The 24,597-nt window shown below is 56.3% G+C and overlaps 3 protein-coding genes and 1 long non-coding RNA gene across 4 annotated transcripts; 2 read left to right on the forward strand and 2 right to left on the reverse strand.

Annotated features, from left to right (window-relative positions):
* The first annotated feature begins 1,409 nt into the window (after positions 1-1,409).
* Positions 1,410-7,586, forward strand: LOC102457409 (F-box only protein 50). The gene is made up of 6 exons (XM_075917218.1): positions 1,410-1,826; positions 3,169-3,237; positions 3,580-3,667; positions 5,691-5,786; positions 6,477-6,618; positions 6,958-7,586. Exons 1-6 carry the CDS (start codon positions 1,631-1,633, stop codon positions 7,093-7,095), a joined length of 729 nt encoding a protein of 242 aa, XP_075773333.1. The 5' UTR covers positions 1,410-1,630; the 3' UTR covers positions 7,096-7,586.
* Positions 7,587-9,523: 1,937 nt separating this feature from the next.
* SYCN (syncollin) lies at positions 9,524-11,315 on the reverse strand. The gene has a single exon (XM_075917247.1). It carries the CDS (start codon positions 11,275-11,277, stop codon positions 10,879-10,881), a length of 399 nt encoding a protein of 132 aa, XP_075773362.1. The 5' UTR covers positions 11,278-11,315; the 3' UTR covers positions 9,524-10,878.
* Positions 11,316-14,634: 3,319 nt separating this feature from the next.
* Positions 14,635-16,336, reverse strand: LOC142825308 (interferon lambda-3-like). The gene is made up of 5 exons (XM_075917246.1): positions 16,187-16,336; positions 15,715-15,789; positions 15,386-15,529; positions 15,150-15,239; positions 14,635-14,936 (listed from the first exon to the last, which is right to left on the reverse strand). Exons 1-5 carry the CDS (start codon positions 16,334-16,336, stop codon positions 14,838-14,840), a joined length of 558 nt encoding a protein of 185 aa, XP_075773361.1. The 3' UTR covers positions 14,635-14,837.
* LOC142825309 (uncharacterized) lies at positions 15,700-23,835 on the forward strand. The gene is made up of 3 exons (XR_012899745.1): positions 15,700-17,722; positions 20,420-20,560; positions 22,496-23,835. It is a non-coding gene; the product is annotated as an uncharacterized LOC142825309 (long non-coding RNA).
* The last annotated feature ends 762 nt before the right edge of the window (positions 23,836-24,597 follow it).

Genomic DNA, 24,597 nt, shown 5'->3' on the forward strand with positions numbered 1-24,597 from the left:
TTAGGTTTGTATTTATTGACTGGGTTTGTTTTTCTTTGCTTTGATGTATTTATAAGGGGGGGGGATGCCTCCCCCGATGCTGCAGGGCTGGGGTTGTGTGCTAGGAGGGTGCAGTGGGTCCTGGGGGGCTCTGCATGAGCCAAGCTGTTAATTAAAACACTCAAGCTGCCTACCCCTCTTCTCCTATGCCTGGCTTTGTGCAGGGGAGGAGCTGAGTGGGGGTGGGGTTACACCCCCACTTGTCCTTGCTTAACACGCCCTGCTCCACCCCTCGCCCACCCCTGTGCCCCTACACTCCACCCAAAGACTGTCGACAGCCAATTGCTGCCCCTTGCTGGCCTGGGTTGGGGAGGCAGCTGCTTGAAATTTGGGGGAAGTGGGGAAGGGAATTGGCCTCCTGCCTGGCTGCAGGCACCGGAGGCTCAGAAAGGCAGAGGGTCCCCTCTCCCCATGTCCAGCTCCAGCTGCTGCCTGTGAGGGCTGCCCCCCTTAATGCTGAGCCGGCTGTAGGCCTGGGCTAGGACTGTCACCCTGCCCTACGGGCCACGTCCTCACCAACTCCCGCTCCCCTGCTGGAGGGCAAGGGGGCTTCCAGCTTGATCGCCCACCCCCGTCTCCCCCTTTGTGGAGGAACAGGGCTCCCAGACTCTGCCTCCCCCCACTCCCCTGCATTCACTGTCCCCTCCCTTAGCCCGTTGATTGTATCCCAGCTGCTCCCTTGCATGTAGCCAGCTGTCCTCTGGCCTTGGGGAGAGGAGGGTTACACTGATCCTGGGGCTTTGTCAGACAGGGCCTGGCCCCCGCTTTGCCCCGTGTGTGGCCCAGGACCAGTGGCTGCCAGTGGGGTTCAGCTCGGGGCCCCCCGCTGGTGCTGCTGGCCCCCCAGGGATTGCTGGATGAGCCATGTTACTCTGCCCCCGCCCTGGCCGCATCTTGGCATGGAGCACTTGGCAAGGGGGCTGAAAGCCACTAGGAACACGGATGCCGCTGTCTATGGCTGCCCCTTGGTTTGAGCGGGAGGGAGCCGCCCCAAGGGCCCTGCGCCCGCAGGAACCTTCCTCGCCAAGGGAGAGACGGTAGGAGGCACCGGCCCGGCCTGTCCGGGTGCCTGGCTCCCTTTGTTCTGATGGGCTGGGTCTGGTCCCTGAGCTGGGTAGTTTCAGCCCCTGCCTGACGGGCGCTGGGACAGGTCCCAGTAGCACACCAGGCCCTTCCTCTTCCTGGAATGCAAATGGGGGTGGCAGCGGCCGGACTCCTGGGTTCCTTTCCCAGCTCTGGGAGGAGATTTGTGGTGGGGGAGCCCAAGGCTGGGCTGGCGGGGGCTGCAGGGTGGGAGTGTGGAGCGCCAGCAGGGCTGGGGGGCGCCTGGGGCTGCAGGCAGGGGGGAGGGACTGGCAGCAGCTGGCCCCACAGAGCCGAGGGCTCTCCTGGGAGCCACGTCTCAGTGTCTTGCACAACCTGTGTACGTGCTAGGCCTGCCCACAGCCCGTGTCATCACCGCCCCCTCGCACGGTTGGATCCCCCACCCTGGGGCTTGCCCCACAACCCTTCCTGTTCCTCCTCCCCTGGGCAGGGTGGGGCAGCCCAGGCAGGAATCCCAGCTCCCCTGCCAGCCCTGCACACCTGCACCATGGCGTCCCAGCAGCTGCGGGCCCAGGCCGTGCCCCGCTCCCCTGAGGTGCAGCAGCCCAACTGGAAGCAGCAGTTCGAAGAGACCTGGGAGCTGGGCCGCAGGGGGGTCCCCTTGCCCCAGGCCCCCGACTGGAAAAGCCTGTGTGAGCGCAAGCCCTTCGAGAGGAACCTGCTGCAGAGCCCCAACCCTGAAGGTAACTTCTGTCCCCCCCCCCCAGCCAGCCAACCCCCTGCTGCTCCAGGCCTCCTTGGCCCGTCAGCCCAGGCTGGTGGGGGAAGGTGCAAGTGTCCGGTGGGGACTGGCAGGGCCTGGCGCCCCAGGGGCTGCAGGCACAGACCTGCGTTTTCTGCCCTGAGAAGCTCCCAGGGCTGCCAGCCAGGCAGGGGAGGGCACTGAGGAGGGGCGAGCGGGTGATAAAGGGACTGCGGGGCTGTGGGGAGATTCCCCTCCCAGAGGACACTCGCTGGAGCTGTTTTCCGAGATCCCCAACCCTGGGCTCCGGAATGTGCCCGGGGGAGCCTGACTTGCTGGGGAGTTCCTGCCTCGCTCGCTCCAGGAACCGGTCCGAACGGCAGCACTTCCGGGGCTGCAGCACGGGAAAGGCAGTCCCTGCCCACCCGGACAGAGGAGGGCTGCGCAGCACCTGCCCCTCTGCAGAGGTGGCTGCATCGAAGCTGGGGAGGGCTTTGTGTCCCTAGCGGCTGTGCTCCTCCCCAGAGCTGCTTGCACTGGGTGGCAGTTCTGCTGTTGCACCAGACCTCGGAGGCAGCTCTGTGTGAACAGCTGTCACCGCCCACCCCAGCAGCAGCTGATTGTCAGTGCAGGGGGAGGGATTTTGTAGCCCCCACGTCCTACCCCAGAGACAGCCACAGCTCACTGCTGGTTGAGGGATCCCTGTATAAATGGCTGCCGTGCCCCACCCCAGAGGCAGCTGCCTCTCAGGCGATGTTCCTCCCTGTGGGAGTTGTGCTGTGGGCCCCTGAGGGTGTTGCCATCTCTCATTCCTGCACCCCAAAGGCAGCCCCATTTCTAGGGAGGCCTCTGCTGAACATGGTCCGTGGCAGGGGAGGAGGCGCTGGAGCCTGCCCGAGCTCGCCAGCTCAGCTCTCTGGAGGAGAGGGAATGTAGCTCCCATGCCAGTCGCAGCCCCCGGGGCCATCGGAGCAGCTGCTCCCAGACTGCTCCAGAGGACTGATGAATCAGCGTTGTTGCCTCCTGTCCCTCCCCCACTTACAAATGGCTCTTCCCCCCACGGCCTCTTCCAGCCCCAAGCACCCCAGCTGCTCCCCTTGTGGGGGAAGCGAGACACTGAGCAGGGAAGTGGCTTGACCAAAGGCACACAGGGAAGCCAGGAGTCCTGACTCGCAGTCCCCCTCTACCCACTAGTCCCCATCTCCTCATGGACTGAGCTACAGGCCAGGCACCCTGACTGACGCTAACCACTGAGAAACAGCCAGGGGGAGGAGGCGTGTCTCTGATCCTGGTGGGTGGTGCCTAAGCTGGGAGGTGACTTGTCTATTTTGTTCTTTGGTCAGGTGTGAACATTTCAGAGCCAGCTCCCTCCTTGCCTCCCAACAGCCCCCGGGCACCGCTGGAGTCCTTGGGTAAGTGCTGGGAAGGGGAGCCTGGGCCTAGGAGCTGCCAGGATGCGTGTCCGGGAGCGGGGGGCAGAATCAGGCAGGAAAGCTCTCGGTTTGCTTCACAGCCTCCTCGGTGGGGCTAGCAAGGTGCTCTTTGGTTTCCTGGGGGAAGCAGCATCCCTGTATAAACAGCTGCCACGTCCCACCCCAGACTCAGCAGCATCGCAGCTCCGGGCCAGGGATCCCTGTATAAACGGCTGCCACATCCCACCCCAGAGTCAGCTGCATTTCTTGTGCCCTTGGCTTCTGGGACAAGTCTCCCTTCACTCTGCAGCTTTTACTCTCCCTATAACCCTTCTTCCCAAGGTAATTTCAGTGGCTGGGCCATCAGCACAGAGCAGCTCCCTCCCAAGGCGGGCGTCAGGAAGCCTGGCTCTGGGGATCCGTGCTTCAGGTGAGCAGTTGCCTGGGGCTCTGCCCGGGGATGAGGGGGGCAGGTGGCTACTGGTGACTGAGCCGTTGAAGTGGGGGCCCCTACCCCCCAAGCAGCTCAAGCGGGTGAGCCGGGTGTGCGCCTCCCTGGGTGTGATCCAGAGGGCAGGAGTTGGGTGGGCATCGGGTTAGTGCAGCCCTGGTGCCGGCCACCCTGAGGGGGCCGCAGGGCGACTTGGAATCCAGCTGCCTCTATCAACAGCATTAGCATTGTTCATTAGCTGCCTTAGGGCAGCGCCCAGGAGCACCAGTTATAAAGCAAGATCCCACTGCGCCAGGGGTGGTACCTTTTCATTGCTATTGGGGGTATTACGGTATCCTCAAGGGGCCCCAGTCATGGCCCAAGATTGCACCAGGGGTGGTACCTTTTCATTGCTATTGGGGCATTATGGTATCCGCAAGGGGCCCCAGTCATGGCCCAAGATTGCGCCGGGGTGGTACCTTTTCATTGCTATTAGGGGTATTACGGTATCCGCAAGGGGCCCCAGTCATGGCCCAAGATTGCGCCGGGGTGGTACCTTTTCATTGCTATTGGGGCATTACGGTATCCTCAAGGGGCCCCAGTCATGGCCCAAGATTGCGCCAGGGGTGGTACCTTTTCATTGCTATTGGGGCATTACGGTATCCGCAAGGGGCCCCAGTCATGGCCCAAGATTGCGCCGGAGTGGTACCTTTTCATTGCTATTGGGGCATTACGGTATCCGCAAGGGGCCCCAGTCATGGCCCAAGATTGCGCCAGGGGTGGTACCTTTTCATTGCTATTAGGGGTATTACGGTATCCTCAAGGGGCCCCAGTCATGGCCCAAGATTGCGCCAGGGGTGGTACCTTTTCATTGCTATTAGGGGTATTACGGTATCCTCAAGGGGCCCCAGTCATGGCCCAAGATTGCGCCAGGGGTGGTACCTTTTCATTGCTATTAGGGGTATTACGGTATCCTCAAGGGGCCCCAGTCATGGCCCAAGATTGCGCCGGGGTGGTACCTTTTCATTGCTATTAGGGGTATTACGGTATCCTCAAGGGGCCCCAGTCATGGCCCAAGATTGCGCCGGGGTGGTACCTTTTTATTGCTATTAGGGACATTACGGTATCCTCAAGGGGCCCCAGTCATGGCCCAAGATTGCGACGGGGTGGTACCTTTTCATTGCTATTAGGGGTTTTACGGTATCCTCAAGGGGCCCCAGTCATGGCCCAAGATTGCGCCAGGGGTGGTACCTTTTCATTGCTATTAGGGGTTTTACGGTATCCTCAAGGGGCCCCAGTCATGGCCCAAGATTGCGCCAGGGGTGGTACCTTTTCATTGCTATTAGGGACATTACGGTATCCTCAAGGGGCCCCAGTCATGGCCCAAGATTGCGCCGGGGTGGTACCTTTTTATTGCTATTAGGGACATTACGGTATCCTCAAGGGGCCCCAGTCATGGCCCAAGATTGCGCCAGGGGTGGTACCTTTTTATTGCTATTAGGGACATTACGGTATCCTCAAGGGGCCCCAGTCATGGCCCAAGATTGCGCCAGGGGTGGTACCTTTTTATTGCTATTAGGGACATTACGGTATCCTCAAGGGGCCCCAGTCATGGCCCAAGATTGCGACGGGGTGGTACCTTTTCATTGCTATTAGGGGTTTTACGGTATCCTCAAGGGGCCCCAGTCATGGCCCAAGATTGCGCCGGGGTGGTACCTTTTCATTGCTATTAGGGGTATTACGGTATCCTCAAGGGGCCCCAGTCATGGCCCAAGATTGCGCCGGGGTGGTACCTTTTTATTGCTATTAGGGGCATTACGGTATCCTCAAGGGGCCCCAGTCATGGCCCAAGATTGCGCCGCGGTGGTACCTTTTTATTGCTATTAGGGGCATTACGGTAGCACCTAGGAGCCCCGCTGCACCTGTGCTACACGGGACAGAAAGATGCCCCCTACCCTGCATGCTCTCCCCTGCGGTTCCCAGCTGTGCTGCTCCCCCTGATCCCTTCCCCCCTTTCTTGCAGCTGGTGCATCAAAGAGCAGCGGGTTGACCTGCTGTCGGAGGGGCTGTGGGAGGAGCTTCTGGACTCTTACCAGCCCAACATCACCGTCATGGACTGGTATGGCTCTGAGTGCGCACCTGTCACTGCCTCCCCTGTGCCTGGAGCCCTAGGCTCAGGCCAGCTCATGGTGCCAACCTGGAGCCCAGAACTGGATGCCGTGGGGGTGCTGGCCAGGGCTGTGGGGCAGTGCCTTGGCTGGGTAGAACGGGGTGCAGAGCTCTCTCCCAGCTGTGGGGCGGGAAGGACCGTGGGGCAGTGGGAAGGGCGTTCGGCTGGGAATAGGGACACCTGAGTCCATTCCTGGCTCAGCATGTTGGGCCACTGTGGGCAGATTAGGTCCCTTCTCATGCCTCGGTTTCCCCATCGGCAATAATTCCAGGGTCCTGACACCCCAGCCTTTCTGCAGTAACCTTTGAACTCTACTCCCTTCCCAGAGCTGGAGGGGGAGACCCGGCTCTAACCACTACATCCCACTCCCCCACCCAGAACTGAGGCCAGTCCTGCCTCCTCCCTCCCCCACTCTGGCCTAGGCTTTGCCTCGTGGTATGCCCCCGGGACGGGCCGTGGGCGTGGGTCTGAGCCGTGGCCCCGTGTAGTCACAATTGGATTGGGGCTGCACAGGCCACCAGTGAAAACCAGGATTTCTTGTGTCCTTTCCCCCCACCCGCTGTAATGGAGCTCAGCTCTCCCGGTCTCCCCAGACCTTGGCAGCTGGCTGGGGCCGTTCACTCCCTCCCTCTGGCGCAGGTACGAGGACAGCCGGCTGGCTGAGGTTGTGTACAAGCTGGACGCCAGGCTGCTGGCTGCCGATGGCCAGACATCCCTGCAGGAATTCCACCACGAGGGTCCCGAGGATGGGAAGTCCCAGGAAAAGAAGAACTGGTGCCATGTAAGGAGATGTGACGCCCCTCCCCCTGCCCAGGGAGCCCTGCAGCTCAGGGGTAGCAGGGTGGGGTGTCTTGGATACATGGGATCTGATCTATGTCCCAGGAGACCCCCAAGGGCCCACCAAGGCAGGCCCACAACTGCCATGACTTGAGGGAAACTGAGGCACTAATCGGTATCACACACATTACCGATTGGTCCCTGGGGCGTGGGCCCCACCAAAGCAGTGGGTGGATGGGAGGGAGGGCGGCTGGGACTGGGGTGGGGCAGACATGGTGCTGGGCCGGAGTTGGTGTCTCCTGGGGCCTGTGGGCTCAGCCCCCTGTGATTTGCCCTTTCCAAGGTGGCTCACGTGTTCCACGACTACGGCCCGGGAGTGCGTTATGTCCATTTCCAGCACCGGAGTCTGGACGCAGAGACGCCGGGCTGGCGCCGCACCCGAGTGACGGACAGCAGCGTTTCCGTGCAGCTGCGGGACTGACAGACAGGCTGGCAGCCGGGGTGCGGGGCAGGGTGCGTTTCAATCCCTCCTGTTCAAAGGCCAGAGCTGAATTCACTGCGGGAAGAGAGTCCTGTCCTTGGCTCGCTGCCCCGTGCTGGGGGGCAAAGCTGGGACTGTGAGAGGCCTGTCAGGTCAGCCTGACTTCTTGGATAGCTCCCAAGAGAAGCCATTCGTATAGGTAGTGGGGCTAGTGGTTACAGCAATGGGGGGGCTTGGGAGCCAGGATCCTGGGAATCTATTTCTGTCTCTGGAGGGGTGGGGGCGGTGGGATCTAGGTGTTAGAGAATGGGAGGGGTTATTAGGACTCCTGGGGTCCGTGGATTGCACGTCTGATTCCTATTTGGTCTGTGACACTGGGTCAAGGCGCTGCAGGGATGTGCCTCGGTTTCCCCTGTTGCAACTTTCAGGGGACCTACATTTGAGGTGTGACCTGGGTAGTGGCATTAAAGATTGTCTGGTGTTTTCTGGGAGCCTACGGCCTGTTTACTTGCCTTATCTCCAGTTCCTCCTGCCCCTGTGGTATGCAAAAGCAAGTGGTTCTTGAGTGCTACCCCCACCCCAGAGGTGGCTGCAACCCAGCATTGGGCGCGGGTTCCCTGTATAAACAGCTGCTGTGCTCCACCCCAGAGGTAGCTGCATCTCGACTCCAGACAGGGGATCCCTGTGTTAAATGCTGCTGTGCCCCACCACTAAGGTGCCTGCATCACTGTGCTGGGCGAGAGGCTCTCTCTATAGTCACTGTGCCCCACCCCAGAGGCAGCTGCATCTGTGCACCTGATGAAGGATCCCTGTATAAACAATCCCTGCATCAGTGTCTGGTGCTCAGGGCTTTCACTAAAGACCTCCTCAGTCTCCTGGGCATGCCACTTTGGCCTGGGCCGCACTCTGAGGGGTGCAGCCTGCCCAGGTTCCCCAAGCTACACCCGTGTGACATGCCCGTGGAGGCAGGAGGAGGGAGAAGCCCCGGAGCAGACAGGAGAGAGCAGCCTGGGGTGGGGGGGGGGGCAGGGAGGAACCAGCTGAGGCAGACCCCCAGGCAGACGAGCATGGGGGCCCCCAAAGCTTTGGGGCCCCACACTTTCGGGTGCCCTATGCAGCTGCATAGCTCATGTCTGGCTAGGGGGGCCCTGGCTGCCTGACAGACGTTGTGGCTCAGGCCGCATCCCGTTGGAGCCTGTGAGGGGCCGGGCTCCCTGGGGTGTGGCCCCGGATTCACTGCCAGGGGGCGGTGACCAGCCCCAGGGGGTGCAGCCCTTGTCCAGCCGGGGCGCCCCAGCCCTGCAGTGTCTGTCTTGCAAAGAGCACTGGGGCTCTGCAGCCCAGCGAGCGACTGGCCCAAGGGTATGAAGTAACAGGGGGTCCCGGCTTTGCCCCCCACCAGTGAAGACACCCGCAGAGGGGACAGCCCAGGTGTCCAGGGAGAAGCCGGCACATTAGGAGCCGTGATAGCCAGCATGGTGAGACCATCGCTTGGCCTAAACGCTGCCTCGTGGGCCCAGCGTGGCAGCTAGCTCGCTGTTCCGCAGTCGAACGCCGGCTGGGGGCTGGGTACATCGGCCCAGGGGGCAAGGGCTGGTGTTTCTCCGCTTGCCGTGGGGAGCCAATGAGCGAACGGGTACTGCTTAAGGAAGGGGTGCGAGAGGGAGGGGATGTTCCAAGGGTACCACGTGGGGAGGGTTTGGCTTTGGTGTCTTTCTCTGTGCGTTGTGGGGGCATTCGTGCAGCCTAGCTGGGTGGGGGGCTCCAGTGGCGGCTGTACTGAACGGTGCCTCCGCCGCTTGCCACCACTGCTGGAGACAGTCCCCAGGGAGTGAGAAAGGGGCGCAGCACCTGGGAAAAGGCATTAGTGCTGCTACCACTGCCCGGGTCCTAGAGCCTTTGCTGCTCTAGAAGCCACCCCCAGCAATTGCTCTCCCAAGCAACATTGCCAACGCGTCCCGCCGCAGACCCGGCCTGAGTTGTTTCGTGCCTCAGTTTCCCCTGCTTTGTACAAAGGTGATCTTAGCATTGCCCTGCCTTGCAGGAGGATACATTCACTGGAAGGGGCTCAGACACGTAAATTCAGGCTGAGGAGCAAATGAGAGAGGCAGCAAGCTCATAGACTTTGAGGTCAGAAGGGACCATTACGATCATCTAGTCTGACCCCCTGCACAACGCAGGCCACAGAATCACCCACCCCCTCCTGGAATAATCCTCTCACCTAGAGCTCAGATAATGAAGCCTTCAAATGGTTTAAAGACCCCAAGATGCAGAGAATCCTCCAGCTGTGATCTGTGCCCCATGCTACAGAGGAAGGCGAAAAACCTCCAGGGCCTCAGTTTCCCCATGCGTGAGATGGGGACCATGGCACCACCCTCCTTCCCAGCCTGCTGTGGGACGAGCTAGTGATGACTAGTACTGTCTCATCACTGCAGTTACATTTATTGCAAGGCAAGGTGTGATCACAGCTGAGGTACAGGGGCTGAGAAGGGTTCCAGGAGGTAAATCAGCCTGAAGATGTCCAGCCACTTGGCTGTACTAAGTAGAGCAGCTGACCTCTCTGGATGCTAAATGGATGCTGCATTAGGTGACTCCCAGCAGCTAAAAGGTGCAGTTTGTGATGTATCCATTAATACCAGCTGATTGGTGTTTAGTGCCACCCAGAGCATGTTGGGTGCGGCATGAAGTTCAAATTAATACAGCCCCTACAAAGGGATTTTCAGATTTCAAGGGGAATTTACCAGCTGCGCTACGCTGCTTCCCAATACTTTTCCACTGGTGGTTTTTTGCTGGCAAATCAGACAAGGACAGCGCACCTGCGAGAGCTGGGCTAACGCCATCCCAGAAGCCTCAGCCACAGAGGAAGCTGGAGAGGTGGAAAAAATCCATGGTGCTGTTTGCTGGCAGTGCACACTCAGGCATTGTGGGATAGGTCTTCACAGAAGTGGACGGCACAGTGGGGTGCAAGTGCTGAATGCTATTGCAGTCAGAGATGCGGGCCGTCTGGCTAGAGATTAAGTATCAGTGCTGGTATAAAAGCTTGGTCCACCTGGAGGTTTGGTGTCAGCTGTGGGATAAAGGCTTGGCGTGGCTGGAGGCTTGGTCTCAGTGGTGGGATAAGAGCTTGGCCCAGCTGGAGGTCAGGTGTCAGCGGTGGGATGAAGGCTTGGTCCGGCTGGAGGTTTGGTGTTAGCAGTGGGATACAGGCGTGGCCCAGTGGAAGGTCAGGTGTCAGCGGTGGGATGAAGGCTTGGTCCGGCTGGAGGTTTGGTGTTAGCAGTGGGATACAGGCGTGGCCCAGTGGAAGGTCAGGTGTCAGCGGTGGGATGAAGGCTTGGTCCGGCTGGAGGTTTGGTGTTAGCAGTGGGATACAGGCATGGCCCAGTGGAAGGTCAGGTGTCAGCTGTGGGATGAAGGCTTGGTCTGGCTGGAGGTTTGGTGTTAGCAGTGGGATACAGGCGTGGCCCAGTGGAAGGTCAGGTGTCAGCTGTGGGATGAAGGCTTGGTCTGGCTGGAGGTTTGGTGTTAGCAGTGGGATACAGGCATGGCCCAGTGGAAGGTCAGGTGTCAGCGGTGGGATGAAGGCTTGGTCCGACTGGAGGTTTGGTGTTAGCAGTGGGATACAGGCATGGCCCAGTGGAAGGTCAGGTGTCAGCGGTGGGATGAAGGCTTGGTCCGACTGGAGGTTTGGTGTTAGCAGTGGGATACAGGCGTGGCCCAGTGGAAGGTCAGGTGTCAGTGGGGGCCAGTTCTTGGTCTTGCTGCCTCTGTCCCAGCCTTGCCTCAGGCACATTTGCAGTAGTAGGCAGAAATGGAGTTGTCCCAGTTCCCAAAGAGCCCCTTCTTGAGCTCCTCCAGCCGATACACTATCCCACTGTTGAACTTGCGGGTGTAGCCTTCCTTCCCCAGCCTGGACCACACGTTGAGTTCGCAGCGTGGTGCCACCACCAGTGAGGAGACCCTGTTAATCCAGGCCAGCGTCAGGTAGGGCACGTCGTCGCCGGGCTGTACCTGCAGCACGCTGCCCCCGCAGCACTGGGCGTAGTAGGGGCTGCTGTCGGTGTAGAGCTGGGCGCAGATCTTGCTCCCGTCCGCGTTCTTCAGGTCCGCTGGCGCCGGGCACTGGGCCCAGGCTGAGGCCAGGAGCAGGGGAAGGAGGAGCAGGGTCTGAGTGGCGGCCATCGTCCCGGGACTGATGTGGGGAACCTCCGTGGCAGGGCCCGTTTATAGAGCCCCCAGCCGAGGCCAGGGGAGCCCAAGGACGCTGGGGCAGGTGTGATAAGGGTGGGAAAAGGAAAAGCTGGTGGCACGGCGGAACATGGTGTGTCCTGCCAAGAGAGCGCCCCATGCGGGCACCTGGGTGCTGTGGCAGTCGGCCGGGGGGAGGGCTGCTCCCCGTGGAAGGGCGGGATCACTCGCTGCTACCCCAGGGGGCTGGGTCGTTGGAACTGTTACTGCCCTCCTGACGTATGGTGAGGGAAACTGAGGCACAGCAGGGCATGGAAGTCATCCAGAAGCCTCAACTCCCTAAACCAGTTGTGTTGTCACCAAGTGATAGACCCCAGCAGTCCTGCGGCTGACCCCCTACTGGCTCTAACCATTAGATCCCACTCCCCTCCCAGAGCACAGCACCCAGGAGCCCTGCAGTCAGGATGCCTGGGGCTCTGCTCCCGATCACGCCACTGGACTTGCCGCCTGACCTTGGGCGAGTCATTTTGTTCATGCTGTGCCACAGGTTCCCTGCTTGTAAGGCAGCGCGGAAATGAGCAACGCGGCCCCCTGGCCCCAGCATAGGGATCCCCATCCTGCCACCACCTGCCCTCCCTGCAGCCCTAGGACTCTGCAGTTTTATTTTCGCCGCCCCAGCGAGAGAGAGGGAGAGCGGTCCCCCCTCCCTGGCCAGCTGCAACCACCGATAAGCTCCCCTGGCTTCTGCAGCAGTGACAGGTGTGCACTTTCCCCAGTCGTCCACCCCCTGGTCATCCCCCAGAGGATGGGGGGCTCAGAGCCTTTCATCCAGCTCCAGCCAACCTCGTTCCCAAGGACGTGGCCTTCTCCTGGCAGCTCCGCATGCACCTGTAATGTCAGCTCCCATCTGGGGACTCTGTACCCTTCCCAGAGCCCAAGCCCTGCTGTCCCCTGAGCTGGGACTGGGGGTGGGTAGAGGAGCGAATGGCCCGTTCCTGTGCGTCCTAGAGAGCTGCTGCAGTTGGGGGGCGGGGGAGAGCCCTGGCCGGCCCTTGTCCAGCCCTGCTATGGCCGTACTGCCCGCTGCATGGGGCGCAGGCCAGGGCGGCACCATGGAGGGACCCAGAGGAACAGAGAGAGAATCTGTAACCGAGCCAGGGGCTTTGCTGCTCTTTTCCACGTGAGATGCAGCCGGCCTGGGAGTCAGGATGCCTGAGTTCTCCTCTTGCTGCTGGCCTGTGAGTACAGCACCGTGTGAGCCGAAGCAGCCGTGCCCGAGCTCCCAGGAGGAGAACTTGGCCCATGCGCCAGCTAGTGCTGGGAAAGAAACGCAGGCGTCCGGAGTCCGTCGTCTGCCCCACGAGACCTGCCTCAAAGGACCCCTGTGTCTGTCTGCAGGCGGCTAAGCCCATGGGATGAACCAGGCTGCGTGTAGCTTATTCCTCCCCTCCCGTCTCTCAGCGACCAGGGCCGGGCTGTAAAGCCCCCCGGCAGAGCGGGAGTTGGTGATGCCAGGGCTGTGGGATGCTGGTTGGATGAGCTAGCCTGCATGCCAGGCTATTGCTAGGAGTGGCGAATGCTGTCCCGGATGCCTGGGTTCCACAAGTCACGGTCCCTCTCTATGCCTCTCTGCGCCTGGCACAGCGGGTCCCTGGGGGGCGACCGCAAGGCATGGGACATGAATCTGTTTCCATGTGTTGCCTCCAGCCAGGCTCTCAACCTTTCCAGACTAGGGCACCCCTGTCAGGCGGCTGATGTGCCCTGCATGCCCCCTGAGTTTCACCTCCAGTAAGGACCCCCGACAAAACTAGACAGCAGTGCTATGGTCCCCTACCAGGGAACAGCTGCTGCCTCGCTCCTGGTTCCCAGCCAAGGACCCAGTGCATGGGCTGGGATGTAAAGGCCGTGCTGATGTTTCTGTGCACGCTCTGTGCAGCCGTGCCAAGAGTCACCGTTTGGACTGCACGTGCTCTCTGGCCCTGGCGTGAGCCTAGGAGAGACCTAGAGCCGATGTGTCCCCCGGAATGGCTCAGTGTAATCCCAGCTGAGCACCGCTCTGACAGGGACCCCTTCTGTGGGCTGACCTGGGGTCTCAGGGAGCCCAGAGAGGTGGAAAAGGGAAGTGAAGGCGAAACGGTGCCAGATGAGATTCTCGGGCTGTGGAGAGGGCCCCCGGACATGATGTTGTCAAGATCCTACAAGATTCCCAGTCCTGCGTGTCCTCGCAAGGCGCCCGGCAGCCACACCAAAGCAGCACCCCCTCCGGAGTGGAACCTGTTTGGGCCTGGGTGTGCGCTGCTGATGACTGGATGCTGGCCCAGCCACGGCTAAATAGCTGGGGCCTGATGTTGTTAAGCCCAGGGATCGTGGGGTTGATCCCTGTGGCTGGCCTTGTTCTTGCGCTACAAGGCTCAGAGGTGGCCAGCTTGAGCCCTGCTGTGTCTTGTACTAACAAGTCTTACTCCAGACTCCGTGTCCTTTCCTGCAGCAGTGGCTGCTTTTGGGACGGCATTAGAAAGCCCCAAGAATGGTGCAAATGGCCACACACAGGGGCTGCTCCCCCAGCCCATGCCCTAGAGTAATGCACATGAAATACCTGGATTTTTTTTTTAACCAGCCTTTTTATTAACATTCACATAAGGCACAACACGGCAACCAGAAATGCTCGAGAGCCAAAGGCAATCTCTCCCACCACCATTCAAAATGGCACAGTGCAGGACGCTCAGACTCTGCCCCAATCTGAGATCACGGGCTCCCTGCCACTCGCATGCAGAATTATTTTAAAAAGCAGTGTAGGGCATATGACACACGCCTGTGCATTGCATAGACACATAAGCTGGCTCATTGCACTATGTCGGATGGAAGGTCTCTCTTAACAGATGAACTATGACCCAGCCAGTGAGCCAGGAATAAATAAATATCTAACCCAATTCCAATGTCAATAATTACCCAATAATTCCAGGGACTGAAAATAAATTACATAAATAAGACACGTTATGTAACACTGCTACAGCTAGGGCCAGCCTATTGCACCTGAAAACACTGACTGCAGAATGTCTTCTGCTGGGTAGCTGGGCGCTCCTACTCCACAGTAAGCAGAAACCAGCTGTTTCAAAGTCGCCTTCGAAGTAAGCTGGAAAAGGAAGCAGCCCGAGTTTTGAAAATTCAATATTTTGAAAATACAGAACCACGTTCCACCCACTTCAGGTCACGAAACTGGCACCGCACTGCCCAGCACCAATTTCTTACCGGGGGGCAGGCAAGCAGGAGTCAGGGCAACTGCTAGTAAACCTGCGAGAGGCTGGCAAGAGGCGCTAACTCACAGATGCAACCTGAAGGCTTAATGTTGACCTGAGAAAAAAAGCCAGGAGCAAGCTACTGACTCACCATGTGACTGCTCTGCCACCGGTCAGGAGCCAGGATTGTCTCCTGATATGTAACAATATAGCACTTAAAATAAATATAAGGGCCCAGCCCTTCTCCCTCTCGTCTCCCCCACACGTCAATTCGGTAGCTGTGTCTGGACTAAAGTTCCCTCGGCTGGCAAAAGGATTTCAGTGGCAGGATTCCTTTTCGGCAACATACTTCAGATGTTCATTCAGTAGGCGAAAGATGTCGAACATCATGGCTTGCTCCAAGCACCTGGCAGACACCTGGGACCAGAGAAATAAAAAGTGGACATTACAGCTTGTCGCTGGGGGATAGAACTAAAGGAGAATCGCTGCTAGCTGTCAACACTAGAAGGGATAGGACACATGGTTGCAGTATTCTGACTCCAGCCAGCAGACAGTGGCCACCATGCAGGATTGTCCAGATGCCAGGTGCTGACAAACCCACAGCTCCGTGGAGCTGTCCTGTGGTCTCACCTCTCTTTTTCTGGAGTGGGATTTCTGGAGCCATTTGGTGTAGCTGGATAGCTGCGCAGTCAGGCTGTGATCCAGGCCCTTCAGCTGGATCTGAAAGATGGTGCAGCAGGCCTTACAAATGCCCTCCTCTCCAGCAGTGCCCATGTCCCACCCCAGAGGTGGCTGCATCTCAGTGCCAGGCCAGGGATCCTCGTATAAACAGCCCCCAAGTCTCACCCCACACAGCTGGTACTCACACAGCTCCTGAGGTCTGCTCTGATGCTGGCCAGGGTGTCCAGGGGTAGAGACACCCAGTTGGCCATGGCGGATTCACTGAGGTTCTGCATGAGCCTGATGGACAGATCCACTTCTTCCTCCAGCAGCACCAAGCTGTGACATGCCTGCGGGTGCAGCAGAGGGATGCCTGTGTGAGATGGGAGGGGTAGCAGGGCACTGGGCCTGGGGCCAGCGGGAAGGTCTGTGGGACTGGCCAGGCAGGGTAGTGGGGAGGGTTGGAGGAGGGTTTGGGGGCAGACATGAGGGGGAATGGGCCAGAGGGGGAGGCAATCAGGCTGGACTCTCTCACCCTCAGCTGGTCTGTCTTGTGGCGGAAGAGGCGGATGTAGCAGTTCATGGCGGCAGGGCCCCAGACAAGCTCCTTCTGCGGGGGAAAGGCGAGACGGGCATGCAGCGAAACTGCTTCCATTGGGCATCCAAGCAACGCAGGGTCGCCCTCTAGCCTGGAGCCAGCCCTGCGATGCTGCCGTCTCTGGGGTGGGATCTGCCGCTGTTTATAACAACTCCTCGCCTGGTGGGGAGATGCAGCCACCTCTGGGGCAGCACATGGCGACTTGGCAGCCGCAAGCTGTGTTTGCACCACCAGTTAGGACAGGAAGTGACAATCGTTTCCTTCTGCCGCCCACTGAAACTGCCAGGGGCAGCATGAAATGGACAATTTGGCTCCAGTCCTGGGGTTACCGCCACCCTCATACTAACTCTTCAGCGTCGGGGATAGGGACAGCGGTTTTACGTCTTGTCGCCGAGCTGCCTCTACTCACGTATTTATCCCGGAGGTCCTGGAAGGCTTGGCCCACGTAGGAAGGAAGGGATCTGTATTGGGAAAGTCTGCACTTCTTTGCTGGCGCTCCTTCGGCAAAAGTTTCCACCAACACCAGCAAGAGCGCTGAGACTAGAAGCCTGTGGCCCATAGTAACTGTATCCAGAAAAAATCTCCTAAGTATGTTCTGTTCATCACACAGTATTAAAACAGAGCGAAATTACTGAGCCAATAATTTGTTGTAAGGCTGATCCAACGACCCCAGAATATTTGTTGCCAATTTGTGTCAGTTTGGTCAAATTGATTTGCCAAATCAAGAGTTTTGAGGGCTTGGCAAGACTTTCTTTTTCAAACTTCCTTCCATTTTATTTCAAGCATAATCAAAAGCGGTCAGGAGTGAAACGAAGCCTTCTGTTTAGCCCAAATTAATTATTTTGTAAAGAGTTTTCAGTGGGCTGAAAAACCTTGAAACATTTCCTTTCTGGTTCGATTTGAAATGACTTTTTTCTATTTCCAGCAAACCGAAGAAGCCCCAAAGGAAACCCAAAGGAGCCTCAGACACCCAGTGGGATCCAGCAATAGCAGGATTTGGATCAGAACCTCTAGGTCAGCTCAAGTGGATGCAACCTCTCTACTGTCCTTCTGTGTCTGACCGTCTCATATTGAGAAGTGCTGGTACCCTCCTTTCATAGATGGGGAAACTGAGGCACAGCACTGCTGTGTGAGTCCTCCAGGATCACACCAGGAGGGGGTGGTAGAGCAGAGACCTCTGTACACTGCACCTAAGTGGGGCCTGCCAGCCATGGGCTTCTGGGCTTGCCGTTCCAAAGCCCTTGCTTGTGCATCCACCCGGCACTGTTAACTTGGATTTGCAGTGGCTGGCTCTGGGTCCTGCAGCCCTGTTGAGGCATCCACACTGCACTACACAGACCTGCTGGCTGGGGGCTGCAGCTTGAGCTGTGTCCCCTCAGCACTAGAGTTCTGACCTCCTCCTGGCCAGGGGGATCCTGAGTCAGTCTGGCTTGTGTGTGGATGGAGGGGGCGTGGGCTTCCAGCGCAGTGCGGGTGTGCTCTGAAGGAGAGACATCAGTAGCTGCAGTGGGAGCAAGGGGGCTGCCCTCCTGCAAGAGTCACGGAAAGAGGACACGCTCCACCAGGACAGATTTCCCACTGGCGCTGCACTTCAGCTGGGGACGGCTCTTCTAAAGCGCCCGGCCTGCCAAGGCTTCCTGCACCTGATGCCTGAGGCTCAAAGGGCGCCTAGGCCTCGGGGAGCTAACTGGTTGTGGCGGTGTAACCAGGGGTATGTCATGTCCCCCCCCAAGCTGGAGAGGTTTGCCCCATGCAGTGGGCAGAGGAAGCCACGTCCCCTCGCTCATGCTGGGCAGGATCCCCCTGGAACCAGGCAGCGCAGACATGTGCTCAGGGCTGGAACCTCAGCAGAGCCCCAGCCGGCTGCTGGTGCGGAGTGAAACCCTGCACTGGACGGAAAGGTAGAAAGTGACCGGAGAAAGAGACCGAGACTCAGCAGCAAAGTGTAAGTTCCCTAGGGCCCTGGGGTGGGACCTGGTGGAGAAAGGAAGGTCTGGTTCCCCCTACCCTGTCCGACCCACTACAGACATCGCTGATGGACAGGGAGGGGAATTGGGCTGCCAAAGGCTGTTGCATAGGCTTTGGCCACTAGGCATTACTACCCTGAAGCCCAGGCTAGCATCAGTGACTCAGTCCAGGGGCCCAGACTGCCCTCTGGGGGGCTGAGAGGTCATACCTGCCCTGCAACAGGAGGGGAAATGTCACCATTATTTATTTGTTGTATTATCCTAGTACAAAGGACCAACTCCACGCTGTGCCAGATGCTGTATATATTTGTTGCTATTAGGTATATTGTGGTAGAACCTAGATACCACAGTCCCAAATCAGGACTCTGCTGTGCCAGATGCTGTACATATTTATTGCTATTAGGTGTATTATGGTACCCAGGCTCCCCCTGGGCCTGGATACATAGAACAAGCTGGTTCCTGCCCTAGGGAGCTGAGGGTCCCTAAACCACCGAGTGTGAAAGTCCAGACTCCGTAAAGCTCTGCGGACTGGCTTTCTGGGTGTCTGGTTTATCGTTCCTGCCCCTGCTGAGTGCCATGCCCAAAGCGAGACCAGTTCCCTGGGTGGCAAAGTAACACAGCGCTGGGACGTCTACAGGGAGGGCCTGGATGATGGGGGAGGGTGACTCGTTTAAGTCTCTGACGTTACAAAGGCAGCCGGGTTCCATGCACCCTAAAGCGCGCGTCCTCGGGAAAGCGGCACTGTGGGCTCTGCCGCACCAGACACAGGCCAAGACGTTTTGTTCCTAATTAATACCAACAAGGCAGGGTTGCTTTATTCCTCGAGCTGCTGCAATTGAGTTGGCTGCTTGCCTTGTGTCACGGCAGCACACGTCACTCTTGGCAGGCGTTCGCAGAACAGACATTGCGAGTGTACAGTCATTCAGTTCTACGTTTCAATTGCCCACCGACCTAATGAACGGCATTGGCTTCTATTGAACTCGAAGGAACTAGGGAAAGAGGGGGATCTGTACAGGGAGGATTACATGGCTGGATGCATGAATAGATGGGTTTGTGGGGAAGAAGGGGTGGCCAGATAGAGGGGAGTGTGTGGGGAGGGAGGGATGAATCTGCCTTGAATCCTGCATGCACTTTGGGTCTAGAACTAGGGATCACCAACAGAAATTAATAGGTAGCAAGTTTAAAACAAACAAAAAGAAGTATTTCTTCACACAGCTCACAGTCAATCTATGGAACTCCTTGCCAGAGGATGTTGTGAAGGCCAGGTCTTTAACAAGTTTCCAAAAAGAACTAGATACATTCATGGGGAATAGGTCCATTGATGGCTATTAGCCAGGATGGGCAGGGCAGGTGTCCCTAGCCTCTGTTTGTCAGAAGCTGGGAATGGGCACTAGGGGATGGATCATTTGATGATTCCCTGGTCTGTTCATTCCCTCTGGGTACCTGGCACTGGCCACTGTTGGCAGACAGGACACTGGGCTAGATGGACCTTTGCTCTGACCCAGTCTGGCCGTTCTTATGCCCCTTCTCAAAAAGATTTGGAGAGAATTGGAAAAAGTCCAGAGGAGGGCAACAAAAATGATTGGGGCTGGCCCATCTTCCATAGGAGGAGAGGAGTTTTCAGCATGGAAGAGAGATGGCTGAGGGGGATATGAGAGATGGCTATAAAATTGTGATGGAGGTGACGAAGCGGACGAAAGAAAAAGTGTTATTTTCTCCTTTCTTAGAGCATGAGAACCAGGGATCCCCCAATGAAATTAAGAGGCAGCAGAATTAAAATAAACATAAGGAAGGGCTGATCCCACAGCAGGCCTTGACGGAGGATGCTGTGAAGGCCAAAAGTATAAATGGGTTATAAAAGAATGAGAGAAATGCCTGGAGGACAGGTCCAGCAGAGGCTGTCAGTCCGAATGGTCAGGGATGAAACCTTTCGCTGCGTGTTCCTAACCCTCCTCCTGCCAGAAGCTGGGAATGGGTCACAGGGGAAGGATCACTTAATTATTTACCTGTCCTGCTCTTTCCCTCTGAAGCACCTGACACTGGCTGCTATCGGAAGACAGGACGGGGTTTAGATGGACTATCGGTCTGACCCCTGTGGCCTTTCTCCTATGTTCCTATGATGTGTGAGTCTGGGGAGGAGGAAGGGAGAGACGGAGGGGTGGCCCCGGGATGGCTAGCAAGAAAGAACCTGACTCTCATTGACTTCAGACGAAGCAGAACGAAGCTCCAGAATTTGTGTTTACTCCCAGGCAGTCGTTAGGAGCGCTCGATGAGCGAGCTAATTGCACAATTACTGTGTCGGGGAGCTCAGATAAATAAAATATTGGCTGGGCTGGTGGCAAAAAACCGATCCTTTTAAGAAAGGCAAGAAGGTAATTATGGGATTTGCCAGGTCTGCCAAGCAAAGTCGTTCGTTGCCAGACGCAGGTTGGATTTCAATTATTTTTTGACAACATTTACATCAGCAAACTGAGTAATGGGGTGGTTAGCGCGACAGCAGGCAGGAATCTGGGCCAGGGGCTACGAAGCAGCGGAAGGAATCACAGTGGCTCAGTGCTACGCTGACTTGCCAGCTTACTTGAGCACTGAGTGGGGTCACACTGGATAGTGCCTCAGTTTCCCCTTCTCTGAAATGTTTTAATAATATTGCTCTAACTTCCTGCTCACTGCTGTAGCACCAGTGGAATCAATGAGGCCAAATCCCGCTGCTATAAATTCAGCCTCTTCTTTACAACCTGAAGGACCAGAAAGCTACTCCAGTTCACCTGACGGCAACAGAAGCATCTAGAGTCAAGTTGGCCAAAACATTTCAGCAGGTAAGTTTCCCCCAGATTGTAAATGATGTAAAGAAATCTGTTAGTGCTGGTTGGAAAATGGGGGGGCGGGGGGCATTCTGCCAAGAATTTGGACTTTTTGTTAAAGAGCAGAAACCTGAATATTTCTCTTTGAACACTGGGGAAAGCCAAAAAGATTTAAGCCGAAAGCTGTCAGCACCTGAAAAGTTTCAGCTGAAACTCAGAACATTCTAGGCCCAAAACTGCCAAAGGAAAAAACCATTTGAGACCAAAAGCTGGTTTATTTTTTATGGCAGAAACTAAAAAAAATTAGACCAACCCCCTGAATATTTTCAGAAGAAAATTAGAAAAGTTTAGGCCAAAAATGAAAGACTTTTGCAGCCCCCAAAACGTCTGGTTTTAGTTTTCCCAGGAAAATGGGAATCCTTCTGTGGAAAGCAGGCACCTTCCTTCTGTGAAAACTCATCTAGTCATCCCTTTCCCCGTTTTCCCCATCACACTGAAGTTTTGACAGGAAAAGCCGTACCTGTGAGAGCTGCGGCCAGGGTGTTGATTCAATTCCTTCGGACTCTTCAATCCCTTTCCACCTGCTTTTTGCTGCTGACTGCGTGTATGTCGCTCCATTTCCACGACTTTTATGCCCCAGAAATTTTCTGTTTGTAACCTTGCAAAAAGAAAATGTGTTTTTGCTTTTGAGAAGTGCTCCTGCTTGGAAAGGGAAAACGAAAAGCTTTAGGCAGGTGTATGGAAACAGAAAGACTCGGGATGTCATCAGCTCATGATGCTGGGGGAGGTTTGTCCAAAGTTGGCATACCTTGCTCCTCTCTGCATGAGATCTGGATCAATAGGAGCACACGCTGGGGCTTTCCCCAGATGTTACAGTTCCAGCCTGGGCAGTTTTTGCTCTGGTTTGCACAGCACTGGGGGAGTCACAGGAGCTTGTGCCAGATGGGGCACACAAAGAGGCTTTCCTCTTTCCATTTCATGTGGTGGGGTTGGCCTGGGATAGAGACCTGGGGCTGCTCAGGAGGCCAGTTGTTTCCTAAAGTTTGGGGACAGTTTTGTGTAGCAGGCTCTGCTTTATATAGAACCAGGAGATGCTTTATTTCGGGAAGGGCCTGCACAGAAGTCTGGAAGGCAGGACGGCTGGGTTCTCCCAGTGCCAGGGGCAGAAGGCTGAGCGCTAGGACTGCTGAGTTTGAATTCCAGCTCTAGGAGCAAGTAGGGCCTAGTAGTTATAGTGAGGGACGGGGTGAGGGCCTTGGGTTTATTCCCAGCTGTGATAGGGGAGTGGGATCTAGTGCTTTGAGCAGGGCAGGGTTGGGAGCCAAGACTCCTGGGTTCTGTCCTCAGCTGTGGGAGGGTCATGGGGTCTAGGGGTGAGAGCAGGAAGCGGGCTAGGAGCCAGGACTCCAATGCAAAGACTGGGAAGCAGCATGCTCACACCTTGCTCAGCATCTCCTGCCTGGATAGGTTTCTGTGTGTTCTCTGGATCTTGGCATATTATGTCCCACCCCACCAAATTGAGAGTTAGGATTTCTTCCAACCTCCTGTGATGCACACTCCTTGCCCATTTCAACCCTAGACTCCCACGCCCTGGCTCAAAAAATCCAGGAAATCCATTGCCGGGCCCTAGCACGTGTACAGGATCTTCTGGAATCCGGGATGCTTGGAAATGGTTGAGAGATCTTAGGAGGTTTTCTTCGCATATGGGATGTGAATGTTTGGAAGAGCAAATATTGTCTGTTAGGTACATTACGGGAGCTCTTAGGCATCCCAGTCATGGCCCAGGCCCACATTGGTGTACATTTTTACTGCTATTAGATATATTACGGTAGCCAGGTGCTGTACAAACCCAGACCAGAAAGACGTCCTGCCCCAGTGAGTTTAACACGGATTGTGGCTTCAACTCTGCCCATTCTCTGATCATCTGCTTTGTTCCCTTCTGATTCTCAGAAGAGCCTGGCCCCATTTCAAATCTTCTGAAGCAGAAACCACACAGCCAAGGATCCAAAGAACAGCTGTCCCAAGCTGCAGGCCGGGAACCACCAATGGGGAGTCCCATAGCGTCCGCTGAAAGGTCGTCTCAGAGCATGGAGACTGCCCGTGGAATCTGAAACCATCAGGCATTTCAAGGGGGGAAGCTTATCAGTAAAGCCGGCCTGAGACATAGATTTTTGTAGCTGTTGTTGTAAATTTAACAAAAATAAAACAACCCAGCCACAATCCCCGCAAAACCAAACCAAAAAGACCCTTTAACCCCCACTCCATCCCCCCAAACTGATCCCATCTCAACAGAAATTAAAAAAAAATCTGATAGAAATAATTGCCTCTAGCCAGGTAAACCATCCTCACCAATGCTGGCCACACAGACATGGCCAGATTAAAGCTGGTGGAAGAAAGAGACACTTTTCTTTTAAATACCAGGCCACATTAGCCTGCGGAACTCATGGCCACAGGATGAGAGGCAGGATTCTTTTGAAGTAGCTGGGCCCAGCTGCTGTTAGACATGTGCCTGTGGACTAAAGGGGCATGATTAATAGGTTCAGAGGTCTGAAAGCTGGAAGGGGCCCAAGGACTTGTTTGTGTGGAGGGGCATCTTTTGGTTTAGAAAAGAGAAATATTGATAGGTCCCGGGTAGAACAATCACACAGAGTCTTACTTTCCAGGTGGATAGATTTTTAAGGCGAGAAGGGCCTGGTAGATCCTCTAGTCTGATCCATGTGACAGGTCAGAGAGTTTCCTTTGGATCCCTTTGGGCTGAGTTTGGCTAATGCACATCACCGGCAGACCCCGCGGTGTTCGTTGCAATGGTGACTCGCCTATGCTGTTAAAAATCGCGGCTTTATTTCCAGCACACATTGGTCTGGCTTTGACTTCCAGCCATTGGTGCTTGTTCTGCCTTTCTCCGTGAGATAGAAGGGCGGTCTAGTCTCCAATATGTTTTCCCTCTGGAGGTGCTTAGACACTGTGGTTGACTCAATCATCTTCTTTTTGACGGCACTCCTGATGTCTCTCCCTGCCAGGCATTTTCTCTCACCCTGAAAGAATTTTTGTGGCTCTGCTCTGCCCCCTCACCCACTATTTATATCTGCTTGAAATATGATCCCCAGAACTGGGCGCAATGTCATTCTCGTCAAGGTTGTGTCCAGAGGTGCAATCCCCTTGCTGCTTGCATGTATACACCTCAGGCCCACCTCAGGCCCATTTTCCCCAGCGTGGTCTCACCTGGAGCTGCCTCTCCATCAGGAGCATGAACCCTTTCCCATGATTCCTGCTTTTCAGGAGACTGCACCCCGGTCTGGTGGAACAGATGACATTTTCAAATATTGTAAAATGCAAGACAATGTAGCACTTTAAAGACTAACAAGATGGTTTATTAAATGATGAGCTTTCATGGGCCAGACCCACTTCCTCAGATCAAAACATTTTTTTGATCTGAGGAAGTGGGTCTGGTCCACGAAAGCTCATCATTTAATAAACCATCTTGTTAGTCTTTAAAGTGCTACATAGTCCTGTATTTTGCTTCAGCTACCCCAGACTAACACGGCTACATTTCTATCACTATTCAAATATTGTGAAACCTGTACATGGGGTAGTTCTTGCCACAGTTAATAATAATCCCATGCTCTTATCAGCAGGGAAATCTGAAAGTGCTTTACAAAGGCCACGTCTATGCTATAAAAGGAGAAGCCATAGCCCCATTTTATAGACAGAGAAACTGAGGCACTGGGGAAGTGACTGGCCCAGGTTGCTCAGAAGGCCATTGGACTAGAACCCAGATCTTCTGAGTCCTCTGCTACCCTCCTAGGAGTGTATCTGTCCCTGCTACATTTTTATCCTACCTGGCATACTTCTGGGTGACCCTGCTAGCTAGGCACATGAGTAGCCCTTGCTTCTACCTCCTGTGCACTGCATGGCACTATAAGGGCATAAGCTTGCTATATCTGTCAGCAGGGTGGGAGTGATCGTAAGCCCAGCCCTTTCCATCTCCCTGACATCCTGCAGCACTGAGTTCCACAAGCTAACAGTGCAGTCCTTCCCTCTAGATTTCTCTG

This window comes from Pelodiscus sinensis, unplaced genomic scaffold (genome assembly GCF_049634645.1).
Source record: "Pelodiscus sinensis isolate JC-2024 unplaced genomic scaffold, ASM4963464v1 ctg62, whole genome shotgun sequence".
Taxonomy (NCBI): Eukaryota; Metazoa; Chordata; order Testudines; family Trionychidae; genus Pelodiscus; species Pelodiscus sinensis.

Coding starts and splice junctions, on each gene's coding strand:
- LOC102457409 (XM_075917218.1), top strand. CDS start 1,631: ATGGCGTCCCAGCAGCTGCGGGCCCAGGCCGTGCCCCGCTCCCCTGAG. Junction 5,787..6,476: donor AACATCACCGTCATGGACTG/GTATGGCTCTGA, acceptor CCTCTGGCGCAG/GTACGAGGACAGCCGGCTGG. Junction 6,619..6,957: donor AAAAGAAGAACTGGTGCCAT/GTAAGGAGATGT, acceptor GCCCTTTCCAAG/GTGGCTCACGTGTTCCACGA.
- SYCN (XM_075917247.1), bottom strand. CDS start 11,277: ATGGCCGCCACTCAGACCCTGCTCCTCCTTCCCCTGCTCCTGGCCTCA.
- LOC142825308 (XM_075917246.1), bottom strand. CDS start 16,336: ATGGGCCACAGGCTTCTAGTCTCAGCGCTCTTGCTGGTGTTGGTGGAA. Junction 15,790..16,186: donor AGGACCTCCGGGATAAATAC/GTGAGTAGAGGC, acceptor TTTCCCCCGCAG/AAGGAGCTTGTCTGGGGCCC. Junction 14,937..15,149: donor CCCACTCCAGAAAAAGAGAG/GTGAGACCACAG, acceptor CTCTGGTCCCAG/GTGTCTGCCAGGTGCTTGGA.